Consider the following 18,994-nt stretch of genomic DNA (forward strand, 5'->3'; position numbering starts at 1 on the left):
TTACATGTGTTTAATGATAAATCTTCAAGTAAAAGTGTAGATTAACCATCAACAAATGTAAATATCTTTCACCATTGAGCGTTTCAGGTAGAAAACAGACAAAAAGAGGTCATACAGAATGTCAGCCAATATGTTTACAAAAACTGATACTAGTGATGGTTCTGTGAAATAGCATGAAGGATGAAGGTTTTTAGTTGACCACATGTGCGTATTATGAGTGTTAAGAATGGTCAATCTTATAAATTTGGTTTCATCAATAAAGAAAATATCATTCAAAAAATTCAATTAGTACATTTTTTAATAAGCCATTGGAATAGCAAAACATGTTGAGTATAATCTCAAGGTAAAGTAGCTTGTACTTACTTGTACTAGTGATAGGCATGGAGTTGCTGCTCACGCAAAACCTTCCAAACTGTTGCATTATTTTCATTGAACTCCATGGCCAGCTCTCTAGTACTTTTTTCAGGATGGTTTGGTATTTCATCTAATACACCCTCTTCGAATTTGGATGTATATATTAATCTGGTCACCCAGATTTATAATGTTTTTCAGGTTTAAACTTACTACGTCTCTGAGCCATCTATGAGTGGATGAAAACGTTGTGTCAGAAGGTAACACTTGGGAAAATGTTCCTGATACAGCTATCTGACCTCAAAGGTGTTGCAACGAGCGAGACCACACATTAAATGCACATCAGCCATTTCTAAGTTAGGATAAAAATATAGTTCACATACCTGCCATGGTGAATAAAATAAAGGTAAAAAAAAATAATTAATTAACTCATACAGCAAAGATCAATATATTCACTCGGTCAATAACAAAAGACAAAATAAATTACTTTTTATTTACATTTACAACTTGTTAATTACATCTGTTTTAATGAAAACTAATTTTCAATATTACATTATTTATTATTATAATATTTTCATGATTTCAATAATTTTTTTATTCTTTTATAATATTTACAATATTATTAAATTATTATAATTTATTATATGATAATATTAATAAAATTATTCCAGTTGAGATCATATCAAGTTATTTAATTTTATTCGGGAGATGTCATTTTATTTAAAATAAAAGGCTTAAAAAATTTGGTAATAAGTAAAAATTTGATCAAACAAATAATTAAAAAAATATTGAAGATTAAAAAATTAAGATGGCCACCATTTTGACATTTTTGAAGGTGATGTTTTCAAAGATTTTTTATTTTGTAGAATACGGCAGGCAATAGTTTTAGATGTGCCAAATTTAATTAAAGTTGGTTTACCCGTTCCTGAGAAATCATTTTTTTTTTTAATTACAAAATGGTGTCCAGAAGGAAAACAAAGCAAAGTCAGACTTATGTCAACATGAAATTTTTTCTCAGTTTGGTGTCCTGAATCAGTACCTGAAGTTGGAGAAATACATCCTGGAACACTCCATATATACTTATATATATATATTAATTTAATTAATTATAAATTCAATTATACTGTTTATTATTCTTAAACAATAACTATTATATTTTTTCAATAATTGAATTGTTTTTTTAATATTTTTATTTATAGTTGCATCAAAATTAAAGTTATTAACGACTCATCAATATCTGCATGAATGTACTGGGAAACATGTAGTCTTGAACAAACTCAGACCAATCATTCTCGAGACATGCAGTTAATTGGAACCCAACCATTAAAGAATACCAGTATCCATGATCTAGTATTCAAATCCAAATAAAAGCAACTACTTTATTAGGATTTGAAACTTAGAAATCTCGACTTCAAAATCAGTTGACATACGATGACAAGTTTTACCACTAGACTACCCCGGTGGGTTAATTATTTTTTACAAAACCCCGGCAGGTTTTGTATTTTTATATATTTCAAAATTTTTTTACATGTTTTACAATATACATTGTAACAGTAATCATAATAACATATTATACCTAATTTACGAGTATCAAAATAAAATTAAACATAACTTATCAGGGCAAATTCAGTTTGTTTCTTTTGTTTAACTCATGGCCCAGCAATTTTCTAAACCTCTGGTGTTTGGCTCTTACTAAACGATTAATATCTAATTTTATCTTTCAGTATATAAGAATGATTATTAGGTCTTTTCTGCTAAAACCTCACACCATGATTTTTCCTGGTTTCTACAATAAATAGTTGTTTTTTAAAGAATTGCTGTGTTCTGAATCTATGGTCACATTTACACAAAGCAAAACTTTACCACACAACTGGGTATATGACTGAAAACATAGAAGATGACAACTTTTACCAACTGCAGTTACTCTACCACAATAGAGATGGTAGCTCTCCATCATCCCTAATATATCCCAACATTCTTAACTATCATAAAATCCTCTTAACTTTACTTTTAACACTAATTAATAAAAAAATAAAAGACAAAAAGAAAAAACAAAGTAAAAAAATGAAAACATAAAACTTTCACTCATCATAGTACTATCTTCCATAACGGTCTTCCAGAAGATTAATTCTGGAAGTTAAATGTTCTGAAAGAGTCTTCCAGTACATTAATTTGCTCATCAACAGAGAAACTTCACCAAACCTAACCTGATTTTATGTTCTCAAAAGTTTATTATACAGTGGCCAGAGTACCACAATGTTCTGCATAATTTGATTGAACATGTCATTCTCATAGTAATGCATACGTCACAAAAACTCACTCAAGTACAAGTTTAATAGCTGGCTGTTAATGCCAAATTCCTTCTAATTTCTCCACATAGCCTAAGTCCACAAAGACTTGACAATTTGAGTACGAGTACATTTTACTGAATCAACAATAAACCTGATTACCTGCCTCATGCCTTAAATGCATACTTGGAATACATCTATCTTGCCAATCCTCTCCACGTATGCGAGACTTAGTAGCGAGAGGTTCAATGCCAATCACATTTAACAACTTATTAGTCATACAGTTGGGAACCACACCCAAAAAAACTTTATTTATCCTCCTGGCAAAGACCACCAAATATATAGTTATGGCTTACACATGGTTGACGTATATTCTGCAACTGAAACAGATTCATCAATATTTCCTGATTTTTGTTCACACCTCCAATTCTCTGATTACTTAATGGTGAATCAGTCCATACTCATGCAAATAATTTTTTCAATCAGTAACACTTGTATCATTTCAAATTTATCAGCACAAAATTTCATACATGTGTTCTCTACTCTTTCACCCAGGATTACTTGAAATAAATAAATATACCAAATAAAAATGACTACCCTCCACCCATGTCACCTTTCATGAATGACCAACAACTTCGTATCTACACTGCCTCCTACAGCAACTGCACCTCTCCTGCTTCTCAAAAAGAAACACCTGTATTTCATGCTGATCCACACACAATTGAACAAAATGTAAAATCTTTTGGTTCCTAAGAAAATCAAGCCCTTTTTTTAAACTATCAACAATACAAGCTAATTCTACAATCAACATATAAGAGTAACTACACACAATCAAGATGAAATAAACAGAAAGAAATCATGAGCGTCATGAAACAAACACAGATAAAGAACAAAAATAGGTAAGACAATAGTAAACATAACTCTATTATATTTATTTTTTAAAACATTTACAAAATAAAAATGTTCAGAGGCAGAAAACAACTAACATTATTTATAACTTATTAAATTAACAAATATTATTACTATCAGCGGAAAAGATTGAGAATAATTAAGAATTACAAAAAAACGGGGTGCTGGTAAAGAAAAGATCTTCACAGAAAAGATTTTCATTATTAATTGAAAACCTACATCCAAAATGTTATGTAAGCAAAGAACATGTCCACAAAAAATTCTGATCCAATACCTTAGTGGAATACCAACAACAATATCACCCTTGATCATTCACAGAAGCAGTCAATATCACCAGAAAAAATTGTATCGCTCAATTAATTCGCTACCATTAATGCAACTATTAATCCATAAATTGGACAAAAGAATAATATAAAAATTACAATCTACAAATGTAAAATTATATTATAAAAACTGACTTACAATCTTTAATATTTTAATAACAAAACTGAAATGTGTACAATAAAAAAGATGATGCCAATAATAATAACAACAATAAAGCACAGAAAAAATCAAGTATCACTGCCAAATTCCTTTGAATAAAATATCAACTGAAATAAACAAATAAACACACTTTGTAATAGGTTTAATTTCATTACGTCAAAAACACTTTAAATGAAACAACCCAATCTTGAAAGAAAATAAAAAAACGTATAAGGCACATATATATATATATATATATATATATATTTAGTTAAGGAATAAGAAATATATCATATATATATATGAAATATAAAAATACCTCATATACTCAAATATAAAAACAAAAACTTGATTTGATAATTATAATAACTTGAACAGACTAAACTCTTTTTTTTAAACAAATTTAAAAATATATTGAAATAATTGTATCATAATAGAATTGAATTATTACCAGTAATAACTGCAATAAGACAATTTTAATATTTTTTTCCAACTGCACAAGACACAAAAACGTGCGCTCATGTGCACATGCACGTGCGTATACCACAAAGTTCTCCCAGGTCCTTCATAACCTTTCTACTCATGAAAATAATAGAAAAGGTTCATACAACCATATGTTCTAAAATGCTTTGTTTACAGGTTACAGGTAGTGAAAGATTTCACTCAGATTTAAGCTGAAATTTTTAGAACTGAAATTTTAGTACAAAATGTTTAGATTGTACTGAAATTTTTAGGATGTTAATTAAGAGGCAGAATTAGTGACTTCTTATGGTTTTCGATCTGAAAAATTGAATAAAATAGGTTGCAGAACCATATCTACAGTGTAGTTTTTGAGAAATCGGGTGAAAACCAATAAACTGGGATAAAAAGAATGCTGTTTTTTTTTTTTTTTTAATGTTTGACATATAACTTTATTAAATGATAATAAATTAAAAGAAGGTTTTAAAGAAACTTGCAGAGAATTTAATTCTAAACAAAATGTGTATGATAAGTTGAATATAACAGAAAAGTTAGAAAAATCTACATTCTATTTAGAAACAGTACACTAATACATCTGTCAGAAAAGTACTTTTTTATGTAAAGAAAAACCAAATTCCTTTTTGGTGATGTGAAAGATTTGTAAAAAAAATTTACAATTTTACAATTGTTAAAAATTGCTGTTAAAAAATTTTAAAAATGGAAATTGCACAACAATTGTAAAATTAAAATAAATAATAATTACTTAGATAAATTTTTTTTATTAATAGCAGAAATACAACAATAATTTTGAAAAATTTTTATTCCAAATTTGGCAATAAAATAACAACAGCTGATCAACACTGCACAATACTGTATTAGTGTTTAATTCATTCTGTAAGGTACACAAGTATATAGAGTACTGTGCTGTTGTTATCAGTTTGCCATTGATGAAATGCTTTACTTATTTACAACTGAGGTATACGCTGATATGGTGTTCATTTTGGGTGTGTAATGGTAAATGCTGCAGTAGAGTACGAAACACATTTTCCAAATGGCAGTAATCCAGATCCCAAAACAATTAGTGTGACTTTTTACATTGTTTGGGAAACAAGTTCACTACCTAGTATCTGTATCAGCTAGATACTATATGTTCAATGTAAGAATGTTATTGATGATATTATTATCAATGCAGTCCAAACATCAGCACATGTCTTTGTAAGCGGATTGGAGTTTTGCATTTGATGGTTTGGAGAACCAAAATAAGTTTTACCCGTATCATAAACAGCCAGTACATCTACACCCACGTGATGGTCCTCTACAAGTACGTTTTGTTTACAAATGTGACAAATTTCACTCAATATGGCGTCAACAAGTTATATAATTAACATACATGGGCAGAAGTAAATCCTCATGAAAATGTGGAATGCAATTTCAATTTCATTGGAATACCAATTTAGCATTTATGTATAATGCAGCCATCTTCACATTCAGCTGTCTAGACCATTCATATTACCTCGCCACATAAATACTGAGGTCTAGTTTCACTTTCTTCAAGAAGAATTGTCGCAGCTGCTTGAAAATGTTCCTTTAGCACCGAGATGCAAAGTATACTTCCAGCACAATGGGATGCCTCCCCACTTCTCTTGTGCCGCTCACTTAAACTATATTTCTCTGATAAATAGATTGGTCGTGGGTGTCCATATTTCCTGCCACCAAGATCACCTAATTAATACCTTTAGATTTTTGCATCTGAAAATGGAAGATAAATATTGTATACAAAACAAAAACACATTTTCATGAAGAATTAATTGTCTGCATTATGGATGCAGCTGAGCAACTGAAGGAAAACCTTGAACTACAAAAGTACGGCAAGTGAGTGTTGAAAATGGTTGTCTAATTTTTGAATATTTATTGAAAACTGGTACGTATAATGCACTTTGGTTTATTGTACAGTTTGTAAGTAAAATTTAAATTTTTCTAACATTTCTTTGTTTTATTCAACTTATCTTACCATTCTGTTCAGAATTAAATTCTCTATAAGTTTTAGAACAATAGGTTCAGTACAATAGGTCCCGAGAGAACTTTGTGAAACACCTGTATATCATGTGTGCGCATAAGTGCATGTATGTACATAAACCCCATCATTATTTATTTTTCAGTCTACAAGTTAAGTACAAAACACAACTTAACCCACAACCAAATAAGTTAGATAAATCTAACCTCTCTTCTAACACCCTCACAGAACCTCTGACATGAGCAGTATAAACAAACCAGATGTCACCAAGCAGTTCCTCCTTATAGCCTTTAAGGCCAATAAACAGTAGGCCTTACTGTTTAACAACCTGTACTTACACACTACTGGTAGTTTGCTTAACTCTAAAAAATAATAAGTGTATTTATGTGTAAGGATTCTGATTTTTGAGATTTACATAAAATGTTAATACCTTTTACTAGCTCTCTTCCAACTATTACAATTTCTAAGCATTTTCAGAAGAGGAATTAAACAAAAATAGATTAGAAAACTGTTGAATAAGATGATAGTTTGGAACTAAAAACACAGATATTCTTTTTCAATACAAATAATGACAACAAAAAACTCTTCAAAACAAACTCATAACATATCTGCTACTGCAAAAACAGGGCCATCCACTTGTATGCTAACATGGTTGTAATAATGTGACTATTGTGTTATTGTCACACTATCATGCATTAAATCAATTAGGACTGTAACAGTACTGGCATAATGGAATTTTGGCAAAAGTTATTTTCTTTGAAATGGAGTAGTTACTGTAATTATCATGACTTACTGTCATGTGTAAACTGGGCTTCAGCCCTTTGTCGTTTAAACTCTCTCAGCTGCACTTCTAACCAATTGGGCTCCAAAGGGTTAAATACTACTAACATTCTATCATTGTTACATTTTTAATAGATTTAGTATCTTTAATGATGTGCATAAACTACAACATACAAAAAGAAACACACTGCAAAAGTAGTTCTGTAATTTGAAACAAATTAAGAATGTTGGAAATTATCTGCATGTAATAAATAAATTAGTTCAGTATCATTCATTGTGAATAAAATCTTTTCAATCATATTAATCAAATTTTCCAGTGAGATTTATTTACATTTCATTTAGATGTTTTCTAAAAAAAAAACTCAATTCCAATGTAAATTACCTGGAAAATAATTAACTGTATAAATTTTAAGGTTTTCTTAATACAAATTACAAAATTTTAAATTCTGAAAAAATTTAAAAACAATTGATCAAACAGATGTATAATGTTTATTAAAACTGGGAAAAACTGAATAAAAATAAAATTTTGAAAGATATTAAATTAAAAAATTTTTTTTATAGAATTTAAGGTTTATGTCATGAGCCAAGAACAGTATTTGCTAATAAAATATACAACTATTTTATGTACAACTAAAAAACAGTTCTACTCTTGTCACATTAAAAGCAATTAAATTTGTTTTTACAATCTCTGCATTAATTTGATTACAAACTGAAATAATTAAAAATTTTGTTTTTTAAAATATATATACTTTTCTATTTTTATTTACAATTTATTCAACGAAACTCATCCCAATGTTAAGTATAATAACAAACGTAAGACCTACCTAATGTATACGCAACAAATATACTGATAGCAGTAGCTAAATAAACCCATCTTGGTATAGGAGGATATTCTAGATGATCAGTGCTATTTGCATAAAACTGATAATCATATACAGAAAGCAGAAGACAGGCACCAGCAGTAAACAGGAATCCAACAAATGTCAAAACATTGGGAGCTACCCATCTTGGACAATACTGTAACAAATAAAAAATGTAAAGATCAACGTAAGTTCCACATATTACCAAACATTATACTACACCTTAAATTTAAAACTTATAATCCATAGAATTACAACACATCTGAGGATAGAAATATGAATTATAATGGAAAAAATATAATTTTCAAAGAAACAAACTAATGAAAATAAAAAAAATTCTCCAATAAATAAAGTTTTCTTTAAATTTTTATTAATTTATTTTAAAAAAAAATATGAGATTAACATTGTCAACACTTTCTGATTTCCTCAGCTTGGGCTTTGAACAACTTTTAACACATAACATTACATATGGAGAGGGTAAATAACCTAAAATAAAAACTTTAATTATTTTCTGTAGGCAAATGGGTTGACTGCTGCCCTTTCCCACTAGGTACATTTATTAGACAACTCTTCCTGTTCAGTTGGCCAAGCAGCGTTTACACAAAATCATTGCAGCGAAAAGAGTGATTGTTTTCTTAAGCCCCTTTCAATGCTCTTAGTGAATTTGCAATGGCAAACCTTAAGCGGCAAAAACAGATTTAATGCTTCGCGAAGCTTATGGGAAGGAAGCTCTAAGCCAGGCAAGAATTTATGAATGGTTTTCCCAGTTCAGAAGTGACCAAACATTATCTGAAGATGAGCCCCATTTAGGTCATCCCTTAACTCCCAGAATAGATAGAAATGTTCAAAAAGTGTGCAATGCCATTGTGTTTGATCGTACAGAACAATCAATAAATTGGAGGAAATAACTGCCTGGAATTCATGCCAAAGAATCCTAACCGAAAATTTGAACACAGATACATCGCAGCTGTTCCACGACTGCTTTCTGATGACTAGAGGCAGAACTATTAAAGTGTGCCAGGAATTGAAAGAACAAGCACAAACTGATTTGGATATTTTGTCAAAAGGTATAACAAGAGATGAATCTTGGTGTTACAACTATGATCCTGAAACACAAAACAGCTGTCCAGCCAGTGGAAGACAACTTCATTGCCCAGAACAAAAAGAGCAAGGCAAGTCAAATCAAAGTGAAATGATGGTTTGTTTCACCAACAAAAGGGTCATTCACATTGAATTTCTTCCTCAGGGCACCACAGTGAACCAACATTATTAGCTGTAAGTGCTGGAGATAGCATGAGACAGTGAGAAAAAAAGCAGCCTGAATTGTGACAATCGCGGGACTGCCTGCTTCATCATGATAATGCTCCTGCCCACATAGCATTGAAAATCAACCAGTTGTTGATGAAAATAGCATGACAATGGTTTTTCACACCCCCTAACTCGCCTGACCTACTAGTCCCATGTGACTTCTTCTTATTCCCAAGAATGAAGGAAACCTAAAAAGAAAGCATTTTCAGGACATAGGAGAGGTTAAGAAAAAATTGCTGGATCCATATAACAGCATTAGTTCAGAAGAATATAAAAAAATGTTTCAAACAGTGGAAAAACCACTGGGACAAGTGCACGTCATTTATTGGGCAATAATTTGAAGGGGATTGATATTTTCAAGATGTTACCTTAAATAAAAAAATTAAATAATTGCTTTTTTTTGGGTACCCCCTTGTAAGTTTAAAATAAAAAAATATTATTAAGAAGTTTATATTTACTTACAAATTAGCTTCAACACTTCAAAACTAATAAGTTGAAGATTTTTGACATGTTTAAATTACAATAGAATATTTATTCCTGAAGGTGTATTTGTAATAAATAGTATTGTGTTTTGATTTGTAAAATGATGAAGAATTCATAAATAATGCACTTTTATTTTTTTACTTACATATATATTTTATTTTAACTAGTGTTTCTATAAATCCAACCCCGGATTTGGATCCATACATTTTACCTACTCACTGACACCCCTGATCACTTAAAAATATAGCATGTGGAGTGTCAAAGAACAGGGTTTTGGGCAGAGAAGTTCAATTTGTTGTTTGAATTTTGATTAGAGCTGACTGACTAGCACAATCAGCAAAAGAAGCCCAAGCCAGCAGCAGCAGGTGCTACAGTTCGCACACAGATCGCGGGAATTGAACGCAAGCGAGTCGACACGGATGTGGGTCATCTAGCAAGATGAGAAAAGAACATCGGAAGAGGAGCGGATCTGCTAGATCAGTTTTGGCAGAAGTTGGGCTGGGAACAGATAACGTATTAGAAGGTACTCTGCAAGGGGAACTGATGAAGTATGTTAGAGAACTAATCAGTGTAAGTGGTATCCTGTCTAACCATGCTGAAAAAAGCCATACGGCGAGAGAACTGAAGGAGTTAGCAGGTGATATGGCTAAAGTTGTGACCACCTTTTGAGCATTTGTTAAGACAAACCCATTTGAAAATACAGCAGATCGGAAAGAGGTGGCATGCCAAACCATGACTGATTTGAGTGGAAATGAACTGCTGCACTAGCTGGAAGAGGCCGTCAAGAACAAAGACACTGATACTCTCATGGGAAGCAGGTGGAAAAAGAATGGTTCATCCGGACGGTTGAATTGGGGGACTCAATCTTTGGAGAGCGTGAGAAGGATGTTGCCTTTGTTTTGGACCTGAACAAGACAGCAGCAAGTTCTCAGAATTGGTTTTTAGAACAGTTCCGAGGGTTAAACATCTGATGGATGCGAGCTAGTTGAGGACGGGCTACCTGTTAGCGTGGAAGAGAGAATGCAACTACCCTCTAGGGAGAAGACCTGGAGAACTATGAAAGAAGAAAATTCATATTGGTGATAGACTCCACGATTGGAGAAGGGAACATCACCCAGTTAAGAAAGAACATAGAAGAAATCTTTCTCCAGGCCAAAATGAATGTTGTGTTTGGTGTAGAGAAAGAAGTAGTGGCAGGAGTAACCAGGAAGATCTTAGAATACGCGGGCAGGCGGACCAACTGAACTACTGGTATTTATGTGGAGAAAGTGGTGCAAAAAAAGCCAAACGGGATACATCCACCAGCAAAGCTCCTGCAGAGAGGGCCAAAACCCTTGTGGTCAGAGCGGTGGAACAAGGAAAGAAAACCTTTGCAGAGCTACTGAAGGAGGTTAAGGGAGTGTGCAAGAGGGAGATTCTCTCTGTCAGGAAGGGGCCAGGAGAGGATTTATGATCAGAGTTAATGACAAGGACGAGGACCCTGAGAAAATGATGAAAATGTTACAGGAGGGAGTGCAAGGAGTCAAGAGTCAGAATCCACCATACTATACAACTCAGCTTCATTAGCATGGATCCTCACCTTGTGAACATTTCTCCTTGTCTCCACAATGGCGAGGTTGTCCTTGTAAGCGACTAGGTCAACTCTGGAAGGAACCTTAATCTCTAAGAGGCCGTCGTAGGCCACATTCCACAGCAAGGGGCCAATTATTGATCCCTGAGGGATCCCCCTCTCCATGGCCACAACGAACTCTTCTCCATCCTCTGCCATAATCTTCATCTCCCTACCGTCAGGTATTCCTGAATCATTCTGAACAGGTAAAGAGGCACTTACTTGTCAATCAGCTTGTCCAAAATCGTATCCTACGTTATAGAATTAAACGCATTTCAGACGTCGACCAAAATCACGACCGGTATCCGTCTAGTGTATCGCGTTCCCTCTACCGCAGTATTGACTACCTCTTCCAATCGTGTCCACAGTCCACAATCTATCCTGAATCCATACTGTCTCCAAGACAGCCCACCTTTCCGCTCCAGTTCCGCCTCCAGCCTCCTGGTCAGGAGAACCTCGAACAACTACCCCAATGAATTGATTAGAAAAATCAGCCGAAAACCCCCTCCGACCATCTTAACCATGATCAGTTTGGCCTCTTCCCACGTCCTAGGAATCTTCTCACGATATATGGCCTGATTGAACGGTTCCAACGACAGGGGGGACGCATCCGCTACAACACGCATGAACTTGGCCGTGACCCTATCAGGTCCCGGGCTAGTGTGTGGCCGAGTTTACGCACGGCGTATTCCAGCTCCTCCACCGTAAAACGAGGATCTCCTCCGTAATCATCTCGCGTCGCCTCCAATTTCAATCCTTTAGAAACTGATCTCGTAGAACCTCCACCAGCTGAGACATAAGCATTCTGGGCAAAGCCCTCCCAAACATACCCATAAATATCTTATATGCATCTCCAAAGGGATTTTCGTTTAGCTTATCACATAAATCTAACCACTTTTCTCTTTTAGACCTATCAATGGCCTTCCTGAGAGATTTTCTCGCTTGTCTCAAGCTAGATGCCACCATCTCACACCCCACCACGTCCCGTCTCCGGATGCGTACCAATCTCCTCCTGCATCCTATACATACTTTCCTCAACTCCTCTACAGTATACCCTCCTACTTCTTGTTCTGTAACCACTGTTTTCTAAGACCTTCGCAGGCCTCTACTATACCCCCCATGAATCGAATTCAGCTCCATCTTTCTGATCCGAGATCCTAGTCAGAAATTCCTCCCTGGGCCTCGATATTTGGGAAGGTCAGGAGCTGACAGTCTCAGCCCAAAAGACAGTTATGGTACATATCACGGGCCGGAGGCAGATCCCGCGCTTTTCTGTTGAATTGTACGATACGGAGGTGCTCCTCTCGAGACGGGCTAAAATATCTTGGTATCTGACTGAGAAGAGAGGTGAAGAAGGCAGATACGGTTACCTCGGCGGTTTGCAGAGTAATGGCGAACGTCGGGGAGCCCAAGGTTTCTAAAAGAAGACTCACTGCCACCACTGTGGCCTTGATCATGCTATATGCAGCCGCTGTGTGGGTAGAGACGCTAGGGATTGCAAGGAACCGTGGAATTATGAAGAGGATTTACAGACGACTTGCGCTCCGTGTGGCGAAAGCTTACCGCAGTCGCAGTCTCACTTGAGGCAGTGTTGGTGATTGCGGGGATGCTGCCTGTTAATTTTCTTGCTGAAGAAAGACGTAACCGACATCATGACGTGGAGCGGGAGGTGGCCAGGAAGACTTTGTTAACCCACCGGGTTGGTCTAGTGGTGAACGCGTCTTCCCAAATCAGCTGATTTGGAAGTCGAGAGTTCCAGCATTCAAGTCCTAGTAAAGCCAGTTATTTTTACCCAGATTTGAATACTAGATCGTGGATGCCGGTGTTCTTTGGTGGTTGGGTTTCAATTAACCACACATCTCAGAAATGGTCGAACTGAGAATGTACAAGACTACACTTCATTTACACTCATACATAACATCCTCATTCATCCTCTGAAGTATTATCTAAACGGTAGTTACCGGAGGCTAAACAGGAAAGAAAGAAAGGAAGATTTTGTTGCATCGCTGGCAAGAGATGGGATGGAGCATCCACCGGTAGTTGGACTGATAGGTTGATCCCGAACATCAAGACATGGATTGATAGGAAATATGGAGATAGATTTCTGGACGGTCCAATGGCTTGCCAACCGTTGGACCGTTCAACAAATACCTCTAACTAGAGGGAGAAGATCGACCCCGAGATGTCAATAATGTGATCTTCTGAATGATGTGGAACACACATTTCTGGCTTGCCAACGTTGGGAGGCTATGAGGCCGTTCGCGGAAGAGATCACCCTAGAAGACATAATAAAATCTATGCTCTCTTCCAGGGAAGGCTGGAAACAGTGTTCCGGGTGGTTTCTAGAAGTACTTCCGCAGAAGATGATGAAGGAAGGGAATCGACAGGGTAGTGCTCTGCTCGGGGGGTGGGTAATAGGGGTCCTACCGGATCGCTGCTGCTGGGCCCCCGGGGGACACTGGAAGCTGTGTCTCATAGGAAACACAGGTGAGCCTGAGATGGTAATACGTTATCTAACGGATGATGTGAGCATGCATTTCTGACTTGCCCACGTTGGAAGGCTATGAGGCCGGTTGGGGAGGGCATCACCCCGGAAGACGTGTGCTCTCTTTAAGGATAGCTGGGATCGGTGTTCCAAGTGGTTTCGAGAAGTCCTTTCAAAGGAAATGATCGAGGAAGAGAAACGATAAGGTAGTGATCTGCCGGAGAACGGGGGTAGAAGGGCAGCCTTCGTGGGTGGGTAGCGGGGATTGTCGCTGCTGGGTGCCCTCGGGGAACGCCTGAAGCTGTGGCTCAAAGGCTACATATTTTTACCTGCTAACACGAGTGATGGCGACGAATACCTGACTCAGTGGTTTCCGTCATCATGTCGTGGATGGAGGAGAATTTTTAATGGGTCACCGCCTTCTGCGGGAAACCCCGCACACCCAGCAGTACGGACTGCTGGGCGTCTGGATGCAGATTTTTCCTCCTCCGACGCAAAACAAAAAATCTTTCCAAACACTGATATACAAAATGAGTGGCCATTCTCAGAGCAAACCAGGTCAGTTTTTGTACATTTTTCTGGGCACTGTTTGTTTTCCTTGAAGTAACATGTTACCACATTTGTTCCATACAGAATCATATCTCTCATGACGATTCTTTCCTCAGTGATCATAACCAAAACATTATTTCCTTAACCTTTGATTCAGTTCAGGAGAATGGTTTTCTCCACTTGTTTGACTGCAATTCCAGATTCAAAGTATCATTTAATTATCAAAAATAAGTAACCTTCAATGACAAATCTTTGTTTCAATAATTTCCAATGTCCAGACAATTCTTCTTCTGTTCTGCAGTCAAGCAGCAACAGATCCTATGAGCTGAAATTTTTCTTTTCTATAAATTGTTTTTCAAAATATGGAATACTATTGTTACTAGAATCTTAGCTTGTTGTAATTCCTCATACTTCATGTAACAATTTTCTTTAAGAAAGTCTGATACAAATTTTGCACATAACCTCTGATAAATTGTTATAAAGTGATGTGGTAAGATAGCAAGTTTTCTGCATATTAACTTCAGTTCAGTAACAATTTTCTTCAAGTTCTAGTCTATACTCCATTTTATAACATAGATTCACAGGGATCAGGATTAGTAATTTGCAAAGCTGTCATTCCAGAAATTTCCATAAAATTCATAACTCACAGATTGTTTCCAAACATAATTACAATAATTAAAAATACATTTTAATAAAATGATTGCTAAAATAAAGATAGAATACACTTATTACGGAAAAGCAATACTCGTTACAACTCGCACAAACACTGTACTTTTTATTACTAAAAACATGGTTGTATTTAAACATTAAATTAATTGGTAAAGAGTTACTTGTAATTATGCCACATGTTACCAGATATTTTTTTAAATATTCAGCATATGAAGATTTTAAAAATCCACAATTACTAAATGATAACTTCAGATTAAATCAATCTGAAATCACCACACAGAATATTTTTCTGAACTTCAGTAAAATTGAAAAATAAGACTCCAATTTTTGAAACTGCAGTCATAAAATTTGTTTAATTCACAAAACCTATTAAACAAGTTAAAATGAATAGGAGTTGCCAAAACATACAACATATTTGTTTTTTTCAAATCCAATGGAAGATCATTTAGATTATGTATTTTTAATGAAAAAGATTATAAAAACACATTCATATTGAAAACTTCATTAGCTTCTGAATAACATTAAGAATAGTAGTAATGGATTAAATTCACTAGCCTACTGAAAACGTCATATTGGATAGGGAAACAACCTCACACAATTCATTATACGAATACCTGACTCGGTGGTTTCCGTCATCATGTCGTGGATAGAGGAGGATTTTTAATGGGTCACCGCCTTCTGCGGGAAACCCCGCACACCCAGCAGTACGGACTGCTGGGCATCTGGATGCAGATTTTTCCTCCTCCGACGCAAAACAAAAAATCTTTCCAAGCACTGATATACAAAATGAGTGGCCATTCTCAGAGCAAACCAGGTCAGTTTTTGTACATTTTTCACACAATTCATTATAGTTTTATTTATCCAGACCAATGCCAATGAATTGACAATAGTCAACTAAGAACTACTTTAAATATTCAGACGTTGTATCATGTTACTGTACAACTATTGAGATAACAGCTTCATCACTACAGGATTTCACGCTTGAATTTTGCATATATTGGCAGGATATCTTTGTTCCAAGATAGATGCAATACTTTCCAAAATAAAATTTACTTTAATTTTCAAATTCAGATGACTTTCTCTGGCTAGATTAAACATTGAACTGATTACAGTTGACAATATAACTTCCTAAATGTTTGATAAATATGTTGATGTTTGAAAAACCTTAAGAATAATACAAGTAGAACTGGGAGTCAAAATCACAATATGCAATGTAATATTATTTAATAACACCACATAGAATATTAATTAATTGAATTCTACCTCCTTATAATATGCTGTTTCAAAACAGTCAGTACTGACCCCTATTCTTTTCAAAACAGACAACAGTGATGATTATTAACAGTAAGCCTTGTTTATCTTCCGTCACCTGTTTTTATCTCAAAGAAAAATATAATTAACTTACACTAACTTAAAAAATTACATAATAAGAATTAGGTAAAAAAAAATGTTGTAATATACTCATTTCGTTACGAACAGAATACGAAAAAAATGTCCTACTGAATGGCCATTTCTTCAAAATTCAGGATGAAGCTGAAATTTGTTTATACTAAAATTAATCTTTTTTTTTTTTTTAATTGAAAACACATTTTTAAAAATGTGCATTAGCTTTAGTACAAACAATTTACTTATACACAATAATTAAGACCTTTAAATAAAATTTTTAAAACATATTACAACACAAATGTAACTTTCTCTTATTCTTAGTATTATATTAGTCACCTCATTTTTTTTAATGTACAAAATTTTACATACATATATTAAACAGGGAACTGTTAGTTAATCAACTCCTGTTCGTTAATCAACTGAAACAAAATCCTATACACATATTAAATGGATCATATTAATCATGTATTTTTGGCACATACATGAATGGGATTTGAAACTTCTTGATACATCAGATCCCAAAAAAATCAATTCCATACATAGAATGTAAAACATCACAATGATAATTTAATTTAATTTATGATCAATCAATCTAAAGAACTGCTTTAAAGAACATAATACCACACTTCAATTTACTACATAAATCACTGATCCAATAACAGAGATTTGTCAGTGATATTCATCACTGTACAATGACAAATGTTTACTGAAGCTGAGATTGTTTACTGAAGCTAAATAGTTTACGAAAACTAAGATTTGTCAGAAATTTTGAGTTAACATTCAACTTTAAAGTAATGTTGTTAATGTACATGTTTAAATCATTTTAATTGTTTTGAAATGAAAAAACTTCTCTTTTCCTTATTTAACAAATTCACTGCCATTAGATTTTCAAGGGATGAGTTTTAATATGACAGTTTGCAGTCCATTACATTAAAACTTTTAACAAAAGAGCCATTCATTTTATCTCTGATCTGCTAAGTTGGGATTAAACTAAAATTACAATCAAATAAAAATCCCCTGAGGTAGTAAATAAACTTGACTCCCAAAACTTAACTCCACCGTTTTCATTAAAGGATCCAATAAAAAATTTAACTAGATTTACTTAGATTGCAAAAACAGAATATTATAAACATTGCTTAACATTGTGTTAAGCAATTACTAGAATACCCAGTCTTTTTAGGTCTTTTTTGAAAAGACTCAAAATTTATCACTGAAGTGGTGCTCCAGAATCAAAGAAACACAATATTTGGAGTGCTATTTCTCCCAAGCAAAGTTTAGATTCAGTATATCAGGCTCTATAACAAATTAAAAACTAAAAGAATAAAAAAGGACAAATAGGACAGCATTCAAAAACCCTTTTAGGCTAAAGTTTACATGGCTTTAACCTTGCTCTTCAACAAATACAAAATCTACAGTTTGAGCTGGGTTGGTTTGAAATTTATATTTAGTACACATCCTTTCATTTCTGCGAATCGTAATATTAGCCATGATATTCAAAATCGCTATTCAAAACTTAACTTAGGATTTGGTTTGCTTTGATTGCCTTAGATCTAATTTTTCTTTCTGACCGTGAAATGAGTGAATCAAATGTTGAGCTATCATTCATATGATTATTAAGTAAGATTACTGGGCTTTATTTTTTAATAACTGTTGTTAACTAACCTTTGTACAAAGTAATGTTTTGTATTCACTGATAGCTCATTAAACCTGTTGCAGCTTCACAAGATAAGATATCTGACCTAAATTTGAAAAATAAAGAAGTAGGAAAGATAAATAGAAGCAGACAATCTCTACTCATCAAATTGTCTAATAACAGTGGGGCTTTAAAATATTAGTTAGAAAAAATAGAACCTTGAAAAAAGAAAGATGCAAAAGGGCAGAAGTCACTGAAAGCTTTTCCCACTCAGTAAAAAGTTTCAGATTAAAAAATAGTACAGCAGAGATCTAGAGTGGAAGGAAAAACGTTTTTTTTAGAATTAAGTTAGGTAGAATTAGAATAAGAGGAAAAGAATGAGTGCATGTGGTAAATAGATGGGAACAGGAGGAGACTCAATCTAGTTAAAGGCTGAAGAATCTGGAGCACAGTAAAAAAAAATATAAGTACTGATAATAACTATGTCATTGTGAGTGTAGTATATGCAAATATATGTATGTGTATAAAATGGTGCCAGTAATTACTTTTTCAAATTATCTGTCTTATCTAAATTATTCTATTTCATCAAACAATGGAATTTAAATTTGCTCATACAACCTAAAATACACGATAAAATACTTTTATTAATTAGTTTATATAGTACATAAAATTATTTTATTTTATTTTCACAGAATTTTATAACTTAATATGTATTTAGAATAATAAAAATATTTTAAACAATGTAATTT

The 18,994-nt window shown here is 33.9% G+C and overlaps 1 protein-coding gene across 1 annotated transcript in view; it reads right to left on the bottom strand.

Annotated features, from left to right (window-relative positions):
* Positions 1–18,994, bottom strand: part of LOC142330624 (ethanolaminephosphotransferase 1-like) — a 103,430-nt gene that overhangs the window by 42,741 nt on the left and 41,695 nt on the right. Inside the window, exon 3 of the mRNA XM_075376051.1 lies at positions 8,088–8,280. Within this exon, the coding sequence (XP_075232166.1) occupies positions 8,088–8,280 (193 nt within the window). The remainder of the gene's footprint in view (positions 1–8,087; positions 8,281–18,994) is intronic.

The sequence above is a fragment of the Lycorma delicatula genome, chromosome 1 (genome assembly GCF_047948215.1).
Source record: "Lycorma delicatula isolate Av1 chromosome 1, ASM4794821v1, whole genome shotgun sequence".
Taxonomy (NCBI): Eukaryota; Metazoa; Arthropoda; class Insecta; order Hemiptera; family Fulgoridae; genus Lycorma; species Lycorma delicatula.